Source organism: Pogoniulus pusillus, chromosome 23 (genome assembly GCF_015220805.1).
Source record: "Pogoniulus pusillus isolate bPogPus1 chromosome 23, bPogPus1.pri, whole genome shotgun sequence".
Classification (NCBI taxonomy): Eukaryota; Metazoa; Chordata; class Aves; order Piciformes; family Lybiidae; genus Pogoniulus; species Pogoniulus pusillus.
Genome location: NC_087286.1, coordinates 18,479,152 through 18,491,794, shown reverse-complemented (window position 1 = coordinate 18,491,794; position 12,643 = coordinate 18,479,152). Strand labels below are relative to the sequence as shown.

Below are 12,643 nucleotides of genomic sequence, written 5' to 3'. Positions count from 1 at the left end.
ATGTCCCAGACTTCTGTTAATACTGCTTGCAGACTTTACCAGTGAAAGTGTCCTCACCCTCAGGCCAGTCAGTGACACCAACTGTTGGTCTGAAGCCCCTTTAGAGTGTCTGGCTGCATGGCATGCCAGGTTCCCTGAGGCATGGACTCCAGAAAAGGCTATCTTGCCTCTGGTGTCCATGGTTCTTGCTGAAGCAGACTCCCTTGGAAGGGACCAAGCTAATGTGTGCAGGGTATGAAGAAAAGTTATTTTACTTCATGTTTCAGCAAGTAGGATTTCATAGAATGGTTTAAGTTGGAAGCGACCTCAAAGCTCAGCCAGTTCCAACTCCCCACCATAGGCAGGGACACCTCCCACTAGAACAGGTTGCTCAAGGTCTCATCCAACCTGGCCTTGAACACCTCCAGGGAGGTCGTGGAGCAGACACAACCTCCCTGGGCAACCTGTGCCAGTGTCTCACCACCCTCACTGCACACAACCCTTTCCTGACAGCTACTTTGAATCTCCCCTCTGCCACTTTAAACCATTACCCCTTGTCCTGCCATTACAAGACCTTGTCAGTGGTCCCTGTCTGGCCTTCCTGTAGCCCCCTTCAGACATTGGAAGACCACTCCAAGGTCTCCTTGAAGCCTTCTCTTCTCCAGGCTGCACAGCCCAAACTCTTGTAGCCTGTCTTCATAGCAGAGCTGCTGCAGCCCTCTGAGCATCTTCTTGGCCTCCTCTGGACTCCAGCAGTTCCATGCCCTTCTTGTGTTGGGTACTGGCTGCACACAGACATGGTGGAGTAGTCATGATTTATTTTTTTTGCTGTATGAAAAATAAAAGCAAGAAGCTTGCAACTGAAGGATTAAAGTGGGAAGTGAGACATATTTTTAACAGCTACCATAATTCAGGTTGTTCTGGTTTGTCAGGGAAAGTGGTAAATGCTCCATCAGATGTGGTCTTTACACCAAGATTGCCTGTCTCTCTAATATATGTGTTCTAACTCATTTATGGATTTATTGAGTTAAATACAGGAATCTCTAGACAGAATCCTCTGGCCTGTGTTGTCTGAGAGGTCAGATTCACAGATGTTAATGGTCTCTTTTGGCCTTAAAAAGCTTTAGATTTTAGCTTGACTCCTAGGCTCAAAAGCACTGTGAATGTTTAATCTTGCCATTTTGGATTTTGATCAGTACTGAACAGTTCATGTTAATACATAGCATGTTACAAAATAAGCTCTTCATGTGTCATTCTCTGTGCTCCATATGTCTGATCATGACCACAGACTGAAATGTACACTTGTTGAAAAAAGCTTTAAAAACTGCTGACTCCAGAGTGTAAAAAAAGCAAACTCTTCTTTGGTTCAGAAGGTGACAGTAGCTTGACTTTTCAGTTCTTTAAATCCTCCTCTTAGCAGTCTAATAACCCAGTTAAGGCTGCTTCTCAACAAAATTAACCTCATGTAGCAGAGCAGAATATGTAAAGGTCTTCAATGTTTTAATAATAGTTACTGCTGATCCTGGTTTTTATCTTAGTGCAGTTCCAGCATCTTTAGAATCATAGAATCAACCAGGTTGGAAGAGACCTCCAAGCTCACCCAGTCCAACCTAGCACCCAGCCCTGTCCAGTCTACCAGACCATGGCACTAAGTGCCTCATCCAGGCTTTGCTTGAAGACCTTCAGGGACAGAGACTCCACCACCTCCCTGGGCAGCCCATTCCAATGCCAATCACTCTCTCTGCCAACAACTTCCTCCTAACATCCAGCCTAGATGTCCCCTGGCACAGCTTGAGACTGTGTCCCCTTGTTCTGTTGCTGGTTGTCTGGGAGGAGAGACCAACCCCACCTGGCTACAGCCTCCCTTCAGGTAGTTGCAGACAGCAATGAGGTCTGCCCTGAGCCTCCTCTTCTCCAGGCTGCACACCCCCAGCTTCCTCAGCCTCTCCTCATAGGGTTTGTGCTCCAGGCCCCTCCCCAGCCTTGTTGCCCTTCTCTGGACACCTTCCAGCACCTCAACATCTCTCTTGAATTGAGGAGCCCTGAACTGGACACAGCACTCAAGGTGTGGCCCGAGCACAGGGGCAGAATAACCTCCCTTGTCCTGCTGGCCACACTGTTCCTGATCCAGGCCAGGATGCCACTGGCTCTCTTGGCCACCTGGGCACACTGCTGGCTCATCTTCAGCTACTATCCACCAGTACCCCCAGGTCCCTTTCTGCCTGGCTGCTTTCCCGCCACTCTGTCCCCAGAGTTTAGTTTTTCATTAGATCTTTTCTTTGCTGAGGTGCCTTGGTGTACTTGAAGAATGAAAGTGAAGCTTCTCAGTAGAAGGACAGTGTTTGTTTGTGGGGGTTTTTGGTTGAAGTTGTTTTGGTTTACTGTTGTTGCAAGTACTGAGTGTATATTACTTGGGTTTTCAACAGCAGGAATTGTGAATGCCTGTTACTCTGTAAATTAGACTTTAATTTTGACTTGTCAGGCACTGCTTTTACCATAATCACAGGCTCACAGCATGTTAGGGCTTGGAAGGGACCCAAAGAGATCATCGAGTCCAACCCCCCTGCCAGAGCAGGACAATCCTATCAAGCACAGATCACACAGGAACACATCCAGACAGGCCTGGAAAGGCTCCAGAGAAGGAGACTCCACAACCTCCCTGGGGAGCCTATTCCAGTGCTCTGTGACCCTTACAGTAAAGAAGCTCCTCCTTGTGTTGAGGTGTGATCCTGCAGCACTGATAATCACCAAACAGTTAGAGGTGAGCCTAGCCAATCCTGCACACCTTTCCTAATCCAACTGGAAGGAGGATGCTCGGTGCTTATACAGGCTTCTCTCTCCTCTAGGGCACTCGCTAGCATCAGAGAAACTAGAGGTGACCTTGTCAAGGGAAAGATTTTTGTCTGAACTTTGACTTGCAGTGGGGCATTCAGTTATTACACATGGTCTTCTATAAAAGTGCTCTGACTTTGCCAGATCTTTCTGGCAATAAACCATAGGGCCATGCAGTATCACAGTATCACACAGTATCACAGTATCATCAGGGTTGGAAGAGACCTCACAGATCATCAAGTCCAAGCCTTTACCACAGAGCTCAAGGCTAGACCATGGCACCAAGTGCCACGTCCAATCCTGCCTTGAACAGCTCCAGGGACGGCGACTCCACCACCTCCCCGGGCAGCCCATTCCAGTGTCCAGTGACTCTCTGCATCAGCAGCTGGTGGTCTAGGTCTGACAGCTGGATGCTGCAGAATGTGCTGTTTTGAATACAGAGAAAACCTTTACTGCTTCTCATACTCTTTTAGCTTGTAGTGAGGTGAATATTTTTGAGCATTTTAGTGCACTTCAAAGAGACATCACTCACCAGAATGTTTTGCAGCCCATTCTAACAGCTGCAGCACACGGAATTCGCGTTTAACCAAGATGATGAAAATGGTTTTGTTTATAGGTGGTTGAGCTGAAGCCAGGTGGAAAAGATATTCCTGTCACCAGTGCAAACCGCATCGCCTACATCCACCTGGTGGCAGACTACAGGTTAAACAAACAGATTCGGCAGCACTGCCTTGCTTTCCGTCAGGGACTGGCCAACGTTGTCAATCTTGAGTGGCTTCGGATGTTTGACCAGCAGGAAATCCAGGTACTTGTGCCTCAAACTGCAGAAAACTATTGCTTTATGCAGAAGCAAAGGCTAATTTTCGCCTGTGATGTAACTGTCTCATTTCCTCCACTGTTAGGTTCTGATTTCTGGTGCCCAGGTTCCAATTAGTTTGGATGACCTTAAATCTTTCACAAACTATTCAGGTAAGCATATTTTACTGAAATGAAGAGAATGCATTATCACTGATTGAGGAATAAACACATTTACTTTTTATCCTAGCATTAGGAGAAAAAGGTGTAGGGTCATTCGTGCTAATTTTGGTTGTTAACTTGGGCCAAACTCTTTGGACAGGTATGAATTTGAGATTGGGTAAAACTACAGCCTAGTTTTATAAATTCTGGGACATATGCACTTGATTTTATTCACACACTTAAATACCAGTTTATAGCCAGACAGTTAGAGGATATGTAATTCCTTTTCTAAATGGATGTTATCACAGAGTCATAGATTCAACCAGGTTGGGCGAGACCTCCAAGATCATCCAGTCCAACCTAGTACCCAGCCCTAGCCAGTCAACCAGGCCATGGCACTAAATGCCCCATCCAGGCTTTTCTTGAACACCTCCCTGGGCAGCCCATTCCAATGCCAGTCACTTTTTCTGTGAAGAACTTCCTCCTCACATCCAGCCTAGACCTCCCCTGGCACAACTTGAAACTGTGTCCCGTTGTTCTGTTGCTGATTGCCTGGCAGAAGAGACTGACCCCCACCTGGTACATCCTCCCTTCAGGTAGCTGTAGACAGCAATGAGCTCTGCCCTGACCCTCCTTTTTTCCAGGCTGCACACCCCCAGCTCCCTCAGCCTCTCCTCTTAGGGCTGTGCTCCAGGCCCCTCATCAGTTTCCTTGCCCTTCTCTGAACAGATTCCACTACCTCAACACCTGTCTTGAATTGAGTGGCCCAGAATCAGTGGTTGCATCTAGCTGCCCTGAAAATGACTTTGCAATAGTTATTTCTAACACTGTATTCAGATACTTAGCATTTGCCAGTCAGCTGTAGAGAGAGCCTATATTTTCCCTTGTGAGAAATTCAAGGTGTCTCACTTCACTTTTCCATGCATGTAACATGAATGTGATGAGAAGGTAGCTACTGCGTCATCAGTTCACATCTCAGCCTAGCTCAAGGTAAGTTGATTCATGAAATAGCATCCTGAATCTTGCAGATTTTGCAAATTCTTACAAAGCCAGCAACTCAAACCTGGCAGGTGAATGCTAGGTTAAATCATATTGATGTAAAGAATCAAATAGGATTCATTGAAGAAAACTGCTGTGAAGAAGTCGAGGTAACTGTAGATATGCAGTGAATGAGAAGCACTCAAAATGCAGTGATCAAAGAGGTCTGTCGATACTGGAAGTCAGCAGTGTAAGCTTCTTGGCTGCAGTATCTCTTTCTTGCATAAAACCACTCTAAATATTTCCATCTCATTATAGGTGGCTACACAGCAGACCATCCTGTGATTAAAATATTCTGGAGAGTTGTAGAAAGTTTCACTGACGAAGAGAAACGCAAACTGCTGAAGTTTGTAACGAGCTGCTCTCGACCACCTCTTCTGGGCTTTAAGGTATATATGTCTTCCCTACTTCTGGGCAAGGTTGTGTAAACACTGCACAGGGTGATACAAGCATTTCTTGTCTGTAGAAATCCACACTACTTGAAAGGTAAATACTCTAAGAGTTACTTCTCAGATGAAGCAACTTGGCTGTTTCGTGTGATGCGTCTTGGAGGTGACACATGATAATGTTCACAGGTTAAAAATGAACCTCCTCCCCTTCCCTCTTCCACACCCAGAAATCTGTTTGATTCTTTTTCTCTTGGGGAATTAAAATTGGTGCTAGAATTTGCAAATGTTTGATGATTTTTTCATAAGCATTGTTTTCCTCTGGAATACAAACAAGAGACTCCAGTACTGAATCATAGAATCAACCAGGTTGGAAGAGACCTCCAAGCTCATCCAGTCCAACCTAGCACCCAGCCCTATCCAGTCAACCAGACCATGGCACTAAGTGCCTTATCCAGGCTTTGCTTGAAGACCTCCAGGGACGGTGCCTCCACCACCTCCCTGGGCAGCCCATTCCAATGCCAATCACTCTCTCTGCCAACAACTTCCTCCTGACATCCAGCCTATACTTTCCCCAGCACACCTTAAGGCTGTGTCCCCTTGTTCTATTGGTGGTTGCCTGGGAGAAGAGGCCACCCCCCACCTGGCTACAATGTCCCTTCAGGTAGTTGTAGACAGCAATGAGCTCTGCTCTGAGCCCCCTCTTCTCCAGGCTGCACACCCCCAGCTCCCTCAGCCTCTCCTCACAGGGCTGTGCTCCAGGCCCCTCACCAGCTTTGTCACCCTTCTCTGGACACATTCCAGCACCTCAACATCTCTCTTGAATTGAAACCACAAGGTCTTGCACACATACCTCTTAACACTTGAATGATTTAAAAGACACAGAAGTCTCCGTGAGTTGTCCTACAGTAATATGTGATTCAGTTGATAGGAGTGATGAAAGAATATTCTCAGTAGCTTAAGCAGCTGCTTTTTTTTTCCAAGCTGCAAAGCAATTTTGCAGTGAAAGAGTTGTTTCTGGTGCAAAATTGCTATCTGCAGGGAAGCATAAGCATTTTCCTTTGATTTTTCCCTAGTGCTGCACATTCACATTCTCTTTGCTCTTCAGTTCTTGTATTTTCCTGTTTCTTTGTCAGCTGCTATGGGCATGCCATTATGTGTGGTAATTTAAACCTCCCTTTGGTGCAGCCATTCTATAAGCCTCTGTGCAGTCTCACCCTCTGCATAATCCCTTCAGCTGCTGTAAGCAAGTGCTGTGAGGTGCCATTAGCATATGGACAGGCAATGTATCCTCCATCTTCAATACCTCTAATCTGTAGCTCAGCTACATTCCTACTGTAGGCATCTAGGAGAGGAGTTGGCTTGTTCAGCAAGTAATTTGTCTGACTGTTCCATGTGTCTACTTCAGAGTGAAATTAATCATGTCATAGACACCACAAAACACACTAACTGCATCCTCTTTAACACTAAAGAGTGTCCAGGGTGACTAGATTTGGATATAGAGACAGTGGTGATGTCTGTTAAATCACATGACTTCTATCTAGGGTATTCAGTGATAGATCAGTATGACTGCAAGCATTTGAAAGACTGCAAGCATTTCTCTCCAAGTCTGTGTGACCATCGCTGTACAGTGCTCTAGCCACAAACAGGAGTTTTTAGGACAGTGGGAAGAACAAAATTGCAAAACTGGGATGAGACCAAGATAGAACAGTGCACATCAGTCATGTAATGGAGGGAGAATTGGGAAACAGTTGTGTGGAAACAAAGTAAACAGAAGCCTCCATTTGTTGTCAGCCTGGTTAACTAGAAGGGGAGAGAAAGAAATGCAGATGTAACTACCCAGTTTCTTGGTAGCCAATGAGATATTTGAAGGGGTGGAGGAAGTGAATTGAAAGTCTGAAAACGTGAAGTTTGACAGTGACACATTGGAAAGAGGCCAATTATGAAGAGCTGAAGTTTGTGTGTTCTTGGGAGATAGGTCTCAACCTGACTTTTGACATACGTGGCTGAGAAAAAATGCAAGTAAAATAATCATCAAAGTTCCAGTAGGAGAGCAATGTATTGAAAGAGAAGCTCACTTACAAATGGTCCTGTGAGCTCAACCACATGCAACAGGATTGGAAACAGAAAGCAGAGTGGAAGGGCATTCCTGCTGCATTGCTGGGCAGCACTGAGTAAGAGTGTGGTCAGTGCTTGCATGATAAATCATATAATCAACCAGAGTGGAAAAGACCTCCAAGATCATCCAGTCCAACCTAGTACCCAGCCGTAGCCAGTCATCTAGACCATGGCACCAAGTGCCTCATCCAAGCTTTGCTTCAACACCTCCAGGCACAGCAACTCCACCACCTCCCTGGGCAACCCATTCCAATGCCAATCACTCTGACAACAACTTCCTCCTAACATCCAGCCTAGACCTCCCCTGGCACAGCTTGAGACTGTGTCCCCTTGTTCTGTTGCTGCTTGCCTGGCAGAAGAGCCCAACCCCACCTGGCTACAACCTTCCTTCAGGTAGTTGTAGACAGCAATGAGGTCCCCCCTGAGCCTCCTCTTCTGCAGGCTGCACACCCCCAGCTCCCTCAGCCTCTCCTCACGGGGTTTGTGCTCCAGGCCCCTCACCAGCTTCATTGCCCTTCTCTGGACACCTTCCAGCACCTCAACATCTCTCTTGAATTGAGGAGCCCAGAACTGGACACAGGACTCAAGGTGTGGCCTGACTAGTGCTGAGCACAGGGGAAGAAGAACCTCCCTCTTATGCTTACAATTAATGCTTACAGTAGTATCTTGTTAAGTTGGATTTCCCAACAAACCATGAGTTTGCCAGGAAACGTTGGCCAGAACAGGAATTGTCATCAACAGTAATGTCTTGCCAGCTTGTGGCAGCCTGGGCTTGTTTAGACCTTGGAAGGTGAAGAGAGCAAAGCTGCAGGAGCGCTGAACGTCACTAGCCAAATAACTACCTGACTGTATTTATGTTGAGGGCAGGCATTAACAGGAGCTATCTTCAAAACTAGTTTACAGTTTTAATGTGTGTACTCAGTTGTTCTGAGAGGAGCACAATTTCTAGTTTGCACTCTGGAGTCTTCTGTCTGCTTCATGCTGTGGAAGCTTCACATTGTCAAGTTAGTGCATGTTACTGTAAGATAAGTGTCTTGGCAGTCATAGCTTACAGATAGCCCAGTCCAGCTCTACATCATTTAAAAAGTTTAACTTTCACTGCCAGAATCAGGCTCAGGATAACATTTACTACAGCTAATTAAAGTTTAATAAGTTTAATGCATGTGATTGTTACAGACAGGGAAAAAAAAAAAGAAAAAAGAAGAATCATTAAAGTGTGGTTGAAAATTGTTAAGTTCCAATCAGGTCACATAATAAATGGATGAGACTTTTCACTTCCAAACTGTTGCAGTTTCCCGCTGCACAGTATTTAATTATGCAACAAATGGTGCCCTTGCCATGACATTTCAACATAGAGCTTCATTTGTCCATTTTTAAAGCTAAAGTAGGGGAATTCAATTAACATTTTGAAAGGAACACTAAAAATGCAGCATTTTAGCCATGAAATACTTTTAAGGCATCCATTTGAACAATAATTTAGCTCAGAATCTCATTGACCTATTGCCTCTGGAGCTGAGATGGGTTTTTTTTTCCTGTTTCTAAACTCAGAACCATTTTAACTCAGGCAAGCATTAGATAAAATGCTTTCTCACCGGCCAGAGCAGTGCTTTAGAGGTAACAAACAAATGTATTTGCTGCTACACTCTTTCTGAGATGGGAAACAATCAAATATTTTAAAAACAAATGTATGCCATGTGTCTTTAAAGTCTGTTCCTCAGATCAGTAGTTGCTACTTCTAAAGGGTAATCCAAATGACAGCTGAGCATCTTTGTAATCACTCTAGGAAGAAATAGCAAATATAATTTCTTTACAGTTGGATCTTTATTTGGAGAATGTAAAGTATCTCTTTTGTCAGAGGTCTAGACCATAGTAGTGCAATACCTGCTTAATTTGACATCTGGACAGATCCTCTGTTCATTTTCAAATTACAGAATCATAGAATCAGTCAGGGTTGGAAGGGACCACATGGATCACCTAGTTCCAACCCCCCTGCCGTGGGCAGGGACACCCTACCCTAGAGCAGGCTGCCCAGAGCCTCAGCCAGCCTGGCCTCAAACACCTCCAGGGATGGGACATCTGGTGGCTCATCCTCTGTTCCTCACAGAATCACTTTAACATGACAAGTAAATGCTCAGGTAGAATTTGTGCATAAAACTGGAATATTTCTAAACTTGAATGGGAGAGTCTTGTAGCTGCCATTGCACATCACTTCATTAGCTAGAGCAAAATTACTTTTGGGTTTGTTTGGGTATATAGGAACAGTTCCCTGCCTACCTTGAAGGAAAAAAGCAAATGATAATTCTCAGCACAAGACACATTGCTGTACAGTGACAAATATGACCTGTCATTCAAGCATGACAGAACATCCTTTTACTGCAGTTGCTGCAAGGGTGTTCAGCATGTGTTTTGTTGTCAGGAACCTTCAGTGTAGCAGGAACCCAGCATTCTCCTGCTTCTGCAGAATATGGGGGATACACAGACATTTTGGGAGCCTAAGGACAATGAAGCTGTGAATCTCAGTTCTATATTTAGATCATCATCCAGGTGAAGAGCCTGGAACACAAACCCTATGAGGAGAGGCTGAGGGAGCTGGGCTGTTTAGCCTGGAGAAGAGGAGGCTCAGGGGTGACCTTATTGCTGTCTACAACTACCTGAAGGGAGGCTGTAGCCAGGTGGGGTTGGTCTCTTCTGCCAGGCAGCCAGCAACAGAACAAGGGGACACAGTCTCAAGTTGTGCCGGGGGAGGTCTAGGCTGGATGTTAGGAGAAAGTTCTTCACAGAGAGAGTGATTGGCATTGGAATGGGCTGCCCAGGGAGGTGGTGGAGTCACCATCCCTGGAGGTGTTGAAGCAAAGACTGGATGAGGCACTTAGTGCCATGGTCTGGTTGACTGGATAGGGCTGGTAATAGGTTGGACTGGATGATCTTGGAGGTCTCTTCCAACCTGGTTGATTCTATGATCCTCAGTACAGCAGCAAATTTCTTGTGTGCTCTTCTACTGCTTCTTTGTGTTCCACTGGTTTTGTAGCATCCCAAATTTACAGGAGTGGGTGAACAGTTACAAGTTATTGCTGTTTCTGCTTTGTGTTTTACAAATGAATGGATCTTGGTGGGGACAAGGCAGAAAGAAGTACTACACAATTCAAGGGTGCTTTTGGGGCCACTGGGAATGAGAGAAAACATTTATGTATGTCCTTGTGACAGGCTTAATCTCATAATTAATTTCCTAGAAATCTGTGCCAGCTGCTACAGGTTAGCTTTTGGCTTGAATGTATTTTTTAATGGGTGTTTTTTGTCGTTTTCAGGAGTTATATCCTGCATTTTGCATTCACAATGGAGGATCTGATTTAGACAGGCTACCTACTGCCAGTACCTGCATGAACTTGCTGAAGCTTCCTGAGTTTTATGATGAAAATCTTATGCGAAGCAAGCTTCTTTATGCCATTGAATGTGCTGCTGGATTTGAATTAAGCTGAGTCAAACCAGTGCTTATTTGAAGATCTGCAGAGGAACTAACCAGTGCCTACTCTATAAGCAGCACCCATACTCAAGCAGTTGTAAGGGAATTCTGTCTAGGTTTCTGCAGCTCTTGTGTCTTATCAAATGCCCTCAAATAGGTTTCATGTTTAAACACAATTTCTTAGTTAGCTTTCATTAGGTAATATTACATTGACACTGCTTTATGATTCAAAACAATGAATGCTGTGTGCAGTGTGGCTGTGTTCTGTGTTTATGCAAAGGAAGAACACATGTAAAGAAGAGTGACATCTCAGTGAAATTAACCAAAGATGAAGCTTTGGCTTTGTGCTGTTCAAACATAAATAATTTCACAAACTGGCAATAAAATTGTGTACCATGCAGTGCATTGGGATGAGACAGGGCTGACATCCTGTAATGAATCTTTTAGATGGAAGTGAAGCAGATGTTTGCAGATATCCCAGAACTGAGAAGATGAAAATGCTCATTTCTGGTAACCTAACATCTTTACTTACATTGTAGAATTGTTTACAAATCATAGTTGCTGCAGAACTGATTTTGGTTTATTCTGCCTTCCCTCGAGATGGTAGGCACTGAGATAAAATGTTTATAATACTCCATTTGTGCTTTCTGAAATACCTTGGAGAAATTGGGTTTGCATTAAGTTCAACTTCTGGCTGCATCATTATCACTTGAGCACTGTTGTGAATGGGTGTGACTCTTCATGTGTTCTCTGTTCCGTTTCTGTCTTTTGTGCCTGTACAGACTTCTGTTTTTCTTCAACAATGTACCAGGCTCAGTGCATCCAAACATCATCACTTTGGAAAAAAAAAAGTCATGTAACAACCATTAAAATTATTTAAACCAAAGTTATCAGGCTTTATCTTTTATATTTGAAGCCTGTGGTGGTCACATTCCTTTTCCCTGTCATTTCTTTCCATATCTATTCTGTAGACACTAGGCAAATTTTGGTTTGGTTTTGGTGATTAAACAGCTTTTATATCCATCTGCCTGCAGTATTTCTGCTAAGAAAAGTAGGTGGAAATATGCTGCTTAATATAATTGGATATCTGGGGAAAAAAGAATTGCTTTTACATGGAAGGAACTGACCCTCTAGTAGTAGGCACATCATTGGGTATTCATATGCAAACTGCAGTTGGTTTAAAAAAAGGAATTATAGTTCAAACTGATAAGATTCATAGGTGCATCCCTCTGAACTTTAGTTTTATACTTTAGGTCATCAAAATTTACAATCAGATTTGTATTCATCTCTTATGCAAAAAAAAAGAGAAGTATTTTGCTGTTACTGGGAGCTGTGTTGGATTTCATATTTAATAAGCAGTAACCAGCAATATCCTTTTAAATGTGGGGAAATGGAGTGATTTTTAAGATGTTTACTAGTAACCCTATAAAAATGTATAATTTCTTAATTTGGGTAATAAATGAAGTGTTAAAATAACTATTTGTAGCCTTGATGTACAGAAATAAAGCGATTGGTTTTTCTTTTTTGGTTTTGCTGTAGGCTTTTTATGTTAAGTGTTACATACCCAAGCTACTCTTTTTATCACCAAATTCTTTTCTTGTCTATTTTTCTACATAAATTATGAACTTTGTAAAAGAAGTTGGAAGAAAAAGGGTTGGGTAATAGTGGAACTGTCTCCTCCTCATCGCAAAACCCAAACGCTTCTTTTAGATAGCATTATTTATTTTAGGACCTGATGGGAATTGTTTTTTGAGTCTGTTATTTTGCTACACTTAGGTAGTGGTGCATCTGCATTTTGTAAAAATGAAATTTTCTATTTAATATTTGTATTTTGGAGGTTACATACCAGGTAGTCAGGAGTGGTAGTGTGCAT

At 43.7% G+C, this 12,643-nt stretch overlaps 1 protein-coding gene across 1 annotated transcript in view; it reads left to right on the top strand.

The window, feature by feature from the left end:
• Positions 1-12,293, top strand: part of UBE3C (ubiquitin protein ligase E3C) — a 72,742-nt gene extending 60,449 nt beyond the window's left edge. Inside the window, exons 20-23 of the mRNA XM_064162810.1 lie at positions 3,428-3,616; positions 3,714-3,780; positions 5,065-5,195; positions 10,616-12,293. Coding sequence (XP_064018880.1) covers positions 3,428-3,616; positions 3,714-3,780; positions 5,065-5,195; positions 10,616-10,786 — 558 coding nt within the window. The 3' untranslated portion in view covers positions 10,787-12,293. The remainder of the gene's footprint in view (positions 1-3,427; positions 3,617-3,713; positions 3,781-5,064; positions 5,196-10,615) is intronic.
• The last annotated feature ends 350 nt before the right edge of the window (positions 12,294-12,643 follow it).